Source organism: Cyprinodon variegatus, unplaced genomic scaffold (genome assembly GCF_000732505.1).
Source record: "Cyprinodon variegatus isolate N-32 unplaced genomic scaffold, C_variegatus-1.0 Scaffold98, whole genome shotgun sequence".
Classification (NCBI taxonomy): domain Eukaryota; kingdom Metazoa; phylum Chordata; class Actinopteri; order Cyprinodontiformes; family Cyprinodontidae; genus Cyprinodon; species Cyprinodon variegatus.
The window spans coordinates 1,033,595-1,043,205 of NW_015150551.1; the positions used below are offsets into that span (position 1 = coordinate 1,033,595).

A 9,611-nucleotide genomic window follows, 5' to 3' on the forward strand; every position below is an offset into this window, starting at 1 on the left:
AAAACAAAGAGGTATTATAAAAATGCCTTACATCTGTCTTAAAATGATCAAATATATACAAACCACGAGAAGCTGAAAAAGAAAAAGGGATGTATAAGGAATCTATGCCCTTATAATTTCTCGATCCGTTAGTGCCATCTAGTGTTTTCAAGTAATAGCTGTTACAGAAAACAATAGGAGTAATACTTTGTATTGTTGTATAAAAGTTGTATAAAAAGGAGACAGTCAGAAATTCATATTCATTTTCAGAACTTTCAACATGCCTCCAGACTCATAAAGTTTAATTCTTCAAATGCACCTTTCAGGCTTGCAGATGCACTGGAGCCAGAACCAACAGTAAAATGAGCAGAGGGTGGGTAGGATACACTCGAGTAAGAGGGTCAAGCCAACAAAATGCATAGAGACATACAATAACACCTATAAGAGCATCTCAAGACAATTAGGCTAATATGTAATAGGCTTTTATTGTGGGAGGGAAAATCACATGAGGCATGACAGGGAGCAAGTAAGCTTTTAGTTGTGAGGCATAAGGGTTGACCAACTTGCAAAATAGTTTCAAAACATAATCATCATAATCGGGATACACATGTGGCCCTATAATTTAGTGTTTACAAAAACATACAGGGCTCAGTTTCAGAATCATCCCAGAATCTGAAAGGCGTATTGGAGGTTCAAAGGGGAGTTAAGACTAAGGTTAAGCTTACTTATAATGTCTACATGCAAAACACCTGGGGGAGCACAGCACTAAAAAAAACGTCAATATTTCAATTTCAATCAAAGGGTAATGTGTAGGGAGTCTCCAAAGAAAGAGAAGCAGGGCAAATTTGATGGTAGGTTGTAATCTGTTTATATATATAAATATATGGACACTCTAATTGGATTGAATGGTTTGTGTTGTTTGATGTGTGCTTATTTATGTTATTATTATATGTATACATAATTAGATTATTTCCTGTATTTTGATCATTTTAATTGGCTATTGGACACCCAGGCTGTCATATTTGCAATAATTCCCACTAACTAAGACCCTAAACACAGTGGAAAGGTTTCAACCACTCTCAAACTTGATCATAAACAAGTATGGTTTATACCATCTACTATCCTCCGACATGGGTATAGATGTTTCTCATTGGAGCAAAATGCATTTTGAAATGCACGTCTGATAAAGTATATCTCAGTGAGTTTTTTCTCCCTTATCAACCTAACCTGTACTAAATATGATGCTTATTCTGTTTAATATGCATAGCTTGTATTCTAAACAATGTTTTTGATCAAGAGCTTCAATCAAGGAATTCTACCAATCGGTTCCAGTTGATGCTATTAATGCATTGTTGCATTTTTGTGATGCACCAAGTCCAATTCAGAGCTTTCTAAACTGCATAGGATCTGCAGAGCTGTGGGGCGCTATTACTTGCCACTTTCAAAACCTGCACCTGTATTCACCAAGATCTCACAGATGGTGTAAAAGCCCTGGTGAAAAATAGTAACAAATTCGCTGGTAGTCCTGTTTATGTTTGGCTGCTGAGTTCTGGACTAAATGCTCTTATATCTGGGGGGTTTCTATGGACCCTGGTTCTTCAGATGAATATTAATACAGTGCTAAAACCCAGCCTGTTTAACTGCAGTAGCTGTGTTTTTTATAGCCTATAAAGAGCAGCCAGCCGTGACAACTGTGTGTTTTTCAGTGTTTAATGTTGAGAGCAGTGAGCGCCACTAAAGTCATACCCTAACCAACAGACTGCTGCATTTGCTTGTTTGACAGAAAACACCCCACCTTCAAAGCTGGCATTGGCTTGCAGACGCTGTCACAGAAATAAGAAAGCAGCTCTGCGTACAATCTATCAATCATACAATCATATCCATGTGATTTCAATCAAGAGGGAAAAAAACAAATAAAAACAAAAGATACTAATTCCTGGTAGATGTTCTATTTGTATGAAAATATAATCTAATTCAAGATACATCCATGACAGACATGTGTAAGAAGAGTTATATCTTTTGTAACAGTTCACTATGAGCTGATGCTGTTAATAACATTAAAGCTTCAGCCAAGGCATTTGCTATTTCTTGATTTTCAAACTGCAGCTTTTAAAGTGGCTCCCTGACCTTTGAGTTAATGTCTTGAGGCTATAAATCAAATAGGAAGTTGAAAAAGTTATAGGAATGGTCATAGGTGCTGCTGATGTTTTGTTGTTATTATTTATACACACACACATATATACATATATATATATATATATATATAAAGGTAGAAAAGCTCAGGTTATCCTCATTATCATTACTCCTGAGGTTTTTTTGTTTTGCTTTCAAATCTGCCTGAGGTGGCAAACCTGATTCTGTGCTAGATGCATTTTGTATCCTCTATCACCTTTACCTGAACTGATCTATATTAACTATACCTGCTGAACAAAAGGATCCCCACAGCATGATGCTGCCACTGTGTTTCATGATGTGGAGGCAGTGGGGGCAGCATTTTCACTGTCAGCCAAAAGGTTTGTTTTCCTATTCATATAGAACAGTCTCTACATATTTGCTGTATTCTATTACATCTATTTTGGCAACAATATCCTCTGCTTCCACTCTTCCATAAAAACTATAGTTGAGGAGTATATCAATTATAGTCTTATCAATGTAATTTCCTATTAGCCATTAATCTCTTAAGCTTCTTGGCCTCTTGGCTCTTTACTAGAATTATCCTTACCTTAGTCATCCATTCATTGTATCTGAAGGATCATTTCTTCATGGCTTAGTATTTGTGCCATGCCAGGCTTTTTAAATCATACTAATGAATAACACAGTATTGTCTTTATGTTCAAATATTGTATTTTATAAAACTAACCTTGAACCTTTTATCCCAGCTTGGTTCCTTAGTCTTAATGATGCTGTCTGTTGACTAAGGCCTTCAGGAAGCAGTTGCATTTATAGGAATAAATGACATTCAGATGGATTATTTACTGATTAAGTGGCCTCTTAACCCCAATAAAATGCTTAGAATACAGTCCTTAGAACTGGAAATAATAAATAGAGGAAATTTAGTGATCAGGAATATTTTTCCGCCTCTGTTTTTATGGTCAAATCTGTATCCAGTTGCTTCTGCACAGACCACACATGCAGCTCTGCGTGTCATGTGTCAGCTAATTGTGCCGTACCTTATAATGTTATGATCCAGTAGAAATGGATTTGGTCACTGTCTGAACCGTAAGCAGTCAGAGGGGCTTGATGAATGATCTCCTCTCAGTGTCTGCAGGCATGTGAAGTGCTGTGATGATGACCCGGCTGATGTCTAAGTGAGGGTGAAGATAAAGCTCCACATAAATCAGCTCAGCAGAGAGGTAACAGCAGACTCCCACATATCACAGCAGGAATTTGAGGGTGGCCTAGAGGAGGAGAGGAATTCTGGCAAGATTGCCAAACTTTAAACAACGTGTTTAGAGAGACAAGGAGGGAGTTGTTATCATGGAGAGGGTGTTTTTATATTGCTGCTTGTTTCTCTGGAGTTTTGTCTTCTGTTGGTTTGTTTATCTCCATCTTTCTTTGCGTAATCACATGAGGGCTCCCATTTGTTTGCTCCAGAAAACTGGAGCAAACAAATCTGAAAAATGTAATCTAAACTTGACTTTTAGCTTTAATTTAAGGGTTAAAACAAAAGAAATTGGACCATTTCTTGCTTACTTCGTGATTCCTAAGGGAGGGAAAGGATTGTATTTACAAACACATGTGGAACTTATTAAAGAAGTGATATTGCTAAACTATCTTTGAGCTATGAATTTGGTTCACTACCTTAGCAAGATAATTTACCATTTTATTTTTATTACATTTCAAATGTGTTTTATTCATGTTCAGTTATTGAAAGTTGGACTGAAGAAAATTGTGCTAAACTAAAAAATATGGCCACCTGGTGGCAGAAATAATGTTTACATTCACAGGACCCTATGGCTATTCAGGCAAATTATGTGAAAAGCTACAAAATAAGAATATATATTTAGTTAAATTAGCATGAACCTACATGGAACAACCGATCCAATTACCATGCTAATAAAGGGCTTTTTCTTCTGTTATCAAACCCCATTGTAACAATTAGCCAAACTTTTAAAGTAAATGTAATAAGACTTTTTTTCAAGCTCCAGTGTTTAATAAATACAGGGATTTACTGGCAAAAATGTGATATATTATACATAAGTATGGTATTTATTGTCTTCTGTGAACTGAAAGTATCAATCTGTTTTGCATTAGAAATTGCTCTTTTTAATTTCATTGGAGTGGCCTTGACTTAGAGCAACCTTTCCTATCTTTTCCTTTATTCAAAATTTTGTTCAATCCAATTTACACATAACAGAGAAGAGAAAAACTCCCTTTTAACAGGAAGAACCTCCAGCAGAACCAGGCTCAGTTTAAGAGCCCTTCTGCTGAGGCCAACTGGGGGTTCCAGAGGAGAAAAGCAGAAATACAAAAGGAACATGGATGGACTGATCTATGAGCGCTTTCTGTGATAGAAAAGGTAATAGTAAACTAGTTCCAGGGCTAGCTCTGTCTGGGAAGGAAACGGTGAAGTAGGCTCTAACATAGTTTTCATGTCAAAGGGATGAAAGAGAGGAAACACAGTCATACTAAAAGCTAAGCCTATATTTATGTCAAGTAGGGAAAAAGGACTAAACTCTAAAAAACAGGCCCCACTCTATAATCTATAATCAAAGGTGTTGACGTCCCAGCTGATATTTATCTCCAGGATGGCGTCACAGCAAAACCAGAACAGACCAACTAAGGTTACAATGAGGGGAGAAAGCAAAGAGGACATACATGTAGGGGTTTGAACAAACCAATGCTGCAAAATGAGAGAATAGAGATAGAATAAAGCAGAATTAGGAAAAGAGGTCGCTATGTCCTCCAGCAGTCTAAGCCTGTAGCAGCACAACTATAAGCTTTATAAAAAAAAACAAAGTCTAAATCCTAGCCTTAAAAGTAGACATGGTGCCAAGATTTAAACCAAGAACCTTCTTGCTCTAAGGCAACAGGACTACCAACTGCCCCACTGTGTACCCCGCCTTGCTTGAATAATATGTAGTTGAAGTAGTATAACATTAACACAAAATAGATAATATAAACTGAATCTGGTGTAAATGAGAAAATCAGTAAAAAGTCCTGCTCCTGCTTGTCAAGATTTGGTTGTGGTTTGTTGACCCAAATGCAGAGGCAGGGAGGCAGAGGGGAATTTCTTGTGGGTTTAATGAAAAGTTAACTGAACACAGAGGCAGGAAATCCAAAAATCCAAACATGAAAACAAAGTCAAAACAAACCAGAAACCATGGAGACATCAGGGGGAATACTATCACAAGGAGGAAGGCTCAGGGAGAGGAGGAAGTTAGACGAGGAACCAGCACTGAAGAACTGCACAGAGAGAGTATTTATGGGAGACTGAAACAAAGAGAGGGCTAACGAGCAGATTGGGAGCAGGTATGAACAGAGCAGAAACAGGAAATGAGCAAGGGAAAAAGGAGAACACAACAGGGCAGCAGAGGGCAACAAATAAAAACCTGAGAACTAAAAAATAACCAGAAAACCACTAAAACTATAAAGTAAAACAAAATACACAAAAGAAAACATAACAGAACCAAGACTATAACACTGGTAACATACAATAAAAAAGGTATCTCTCTTAACAGACACACCACTGATACATTAACAACTCAAACAAGGTAGTGGTAGCATCACCAGAGCATGATGCTGCCACTACCTAGTTTTCTTTTCTTTAGTTCCCACTCTATTACAAGCTATAATCTCTAAAGACCAAAGGCTCTCAAAGTCCAGTCAAACTGAGGTGTTAAACAGAGTAAAATTTTATAACTCCCAAATTCTTTGATCTAATTGCTTCATCAAAGCACATGATAGAAAAATTTTTTGCAGGTTTTCACACCACCGATTTCATAACCCCAGAGTGTCTTGATATAAATAAACAGCCACTAATTTGGGGAATTTATCCCTTTTTAGGCAGAATGTAAAACTGAAACAGCTGCATTTTTAGGCAAAGTCAATCTGCAGCTTTTTGTTTATCGTTTTAACAGTTCTTTGTATTTGCAGCGGGATGAAAATGGTCTTCTGTCAAAGTTCCCTACCACAAAGTGAATCTCTATGTCAGATAAATCTACTGGGTGCAAGCTGCAGTAATGAGCCACACTAAAGAAACACACTAGTTATGCACATATATAGGCAAAAAGGAGAAGATTTCATCCAAATATTTTATGGCAATGCAAGATTTCTGAAAAACTGATAACATTGTTTATCAAATACAGGGATGATGGTAATATTTCTTTTAAGACAGAAGGACATGCTTTAAAAACATGTACAAGCAGAAGGCAGAGGAAAGGAGGCCTAAAAGCATGTAGATGGACAGATGGAAAGGCCACGGGGGTGGCAAAAGATGAGCTTTAAAAACATTAGGTGGAGAGAATTACAGCGCCAGAGAACAAGGTCTTCTAGGGAGTGCTCTATGAGCTCAGCTAAAGAACAAAGGAAGAGGTTTATTGAAGCACTGAGCAGATAGCGTTTTGTTTGAGTGTCTGACACCTGCCATAAATCCCAAATCCCACAGTCTGCTAGCAGGGGCCAGGGTCAGACAAAGAAAGCACAAAGAAACAAGCCGAGAAGAGATGGGAGGTATATGATTATACTGAGAGGTAAACTGAGACGTAAGCTTTCTTTGAATCACCTAAACCAGATGGGTAGGAAATTCTTTTCCTCTGAGTTACTTTAACATGGTACGACATCCTCTTCCTGCTTAGACATGGCAACATAGGAAATGTAAACAATTTCAGGGCTGAGATACACTAATCAAATTAAAATTCCTCCTCCGGCCCTCATTACTACTGTTGCTTAACAGGGATCCTCTCATTCAGTCTGCTATTGGTCCAAACTCCAAATGACTCATTACCGGCTGTAACTATTGAAACCTGAGAAACACAAATACTTGGTGGCATTAGTCCCAAGGGGTAAATACCAGTCATTATTGCTTGCCTTCTGAATGCAGTGAGAGGTGTTTTAAATAAGTACAGTGGAATCAATTACATATTAAATTATGCATTTTTGTTCATGCAAATAGTTGAACAATTAGCAAAGGATTTCTTGAAATCAATAAAAAAATACATTGCTATGTCTTTAAGGTGATTTCTAAAAATGTTGATTTTATTTGGAAGTTTGGGATGAAATGTTTTTATGCAATGCTTTTTCAATAAGAGAGTTTTTTTTTTTTTTTTACCATTACAAGTCATTCGTATCGCATAACTTCGCCAGTCCAATTAGTGAAGGGTGTTTTGTTTTTTGTGTGTTTTGTTTTTGTTTTAATCTTGTCTGCTCTCAGTAGAAACAAAAGCTCCCTGTTCATCCAGCAGCCCAATTAGTGCATACAAACATGCCTTTTCAGATATGAGTTGTTGATCCATCAGGAATCTGCCTGCTTTAAATGAAGCCCAAAATGCATGCATATGTCAATCCGTGCATGTGTGCCAGTTTCTTTAATGTGACGTAAGATTTCATTGGCTTTAAATCTGTAGGGCAACAAGCCACAGCCAAACACAGGTCAGACAGAAACACATATTTCAACATGTTAGCTGCAGCGATACTCTCAGTGCTCTTGACGTTGGGCGGTCTTGGAGGTGCGGCGGCGTCTGACTTACACATCTTTGGGAAATCCTTCTACAATGATGGAACCCTGCGGAGCAGCAGTGATGACAGGTACACTGTGAGGAAGCAGCAAAGCCAGCAGGTATGAAGCAAGCGAACAGAGAACCAATGACATCTGTGCTTATGCTAAAGTCCTTCCGATATTGGAGCAGTTGTTGTTCCCTTTAATCATATTTCAAATTCTAGGCCTATATCATGAATGGTAGTCAGTTTTCTCCAGCTTAAGGAGGACTTAACTGAATATTTAGTAAATAGGACAGACATTTCGGGACAGATTTTTAATGCCAAACTTCAGAAAACAGCAGTGGATCAAGTAGAAGTCTTATGTACACAAACAAATTCGATAAATTAAAGCAGATGAAAATTATTGTTAATGCTTGTTCTCAATTAAAGAACTGATCATTTTGATAATATTTTACTTCCTCTCTAATAGTCCTGACCAGACAGCGACCTCATATATAAAGTAGGTTTAATGATTAATTCAAAATTTTAACTATTTTTACTTCAAGGCTTCTATTTACAATTGTTTGCACAGAATCTAAATAATTTCTATCATTTTTAATAATTCTCTACAATTTGACAGTTCTTCATTTCCTTCCTTGAATAAATTTTAATTTCATTTATATGTGTCTTTTTATCTCTCTGTTGAAGCCTTTTACCTTTAAGTATTAAACAAATTCACATCCTGAGGATGTATGTAATCTGGTTAAATGCACTTCTAATATGCCCAGATGGCAAGCGGAATCCGCAGAAGTTTGGACCTAGAGAGCTTCAAGCTACACATGACGCCAGCCACCAGCAGGATGAGCCTGCCGACCATCATCAAGCTTTACCCCCCCACTGCCAAACCGCTCCACATGCACGCCAACATGCCCCTGCGCTTCGGCAGAGATAGCAATGACGAAAGGGTCCCCAACTCCAGCCCCAACATGCCCCAGAGGTTCGGGAGGTCCTGGGAGCTGATCCAGATGTGTGGAGAGTGTCGTGAGGTCCGAGACTCCCCCAGCCCTGTGCTGCCTCAAAGATTCGGAAGAAACATCCCTTATTGGAGCCTCCTGAGGACTCTGGCCAGTGATGACTTGGTAGACACTGGTTTGCACTGGTAGGGAACTACCTCAAACGTCCTTCTTCCCCTAACACTTTACACTAACTAGAGTGGTCAATTCTGTAAATATTGTTGTTTCTGTTTTTTTCCTATTTCATTTTTTGATCCAACAGGACTCAAGATTTTGACTTTAAGACCAGCAGCTCTGAAGAAGATGTAGAGACAGAAGAGAAGGCGTTCAAAGGATAATCCAGATATAAACAGACCTCTCTTCAGTCAAAATAAGATTATTCATTTTTTAATAAATGTTTCAGATTATTAAAGCTTAGATCTACAGTATTTGGATTTAGATATTGTCTTCTTAAAGCAATGTACCTGTCAATATGTGAAACGTTCTTTACAAAGAATGAGGACATTTGTACAAAAAGTTAAAAATAAAGCTTCAAGCACCAAGAACACAAAGTGTTATGTTATTCATCTAAACTGTTGTGATGACTTTGTATTCTCTCCCGGTGTCTGCATCTCTGTTCTGATCAAAAGAGAAAAGGTTACTTCTGAAGCCCTTGACAGTGACTGATTTTTCATAACCTTTATTTAAAAATGACACAAAAAAAACATTTGGATCCTCTAAAGAACAAATCTATTTAAACTATTTTGAACTATGTGTGGATCATTATATAGGGATAGAAACTGAAAGTGCTAGCAAGCTGATGGCGAATCAGTAGTTGTTGCAACAGTTGAACACTAGAGGGATATTGTGATTAAATTCAATCATAATTCAACCATTAAGACACATATATATAGATAAGCAAATATACACAATGATCTTTATCACACATAGATATAGTTTAATAGATAATATTCATAAACATTGTTTGTGTGCGTGTTCTTG

General features: G+C 37.5%; 1 protein-coding gene across 1 annotated transcript; it reads left to right on the top strand.

Annotated features, from left to right (window-relative positions):
• The first annotated feature begins 7,358 nt into the window (after positions 1-7,358).
• On the top strand, positions 7,359-9,126 carry npvf (neuropeptide VF precursor). The gene is made up of 3 exons (XM_015374128.1): positions 7,359-7,756; positions 8,406-8,776; positions 8,893-9,126. Exons 1-3 carry the CDS (start codon positions 7,595-7,597, stop codon positions 8,966-8,968), a joined length of 609 nt encoding a protein of 202 aa, XP_015229614.1. The 5' UTR covers positions 7,359-7,594; the 3' UTR covers positions 8,969-9,126.
• Positions 9,127-9,611: the final 485 nt, after the last annotated feature.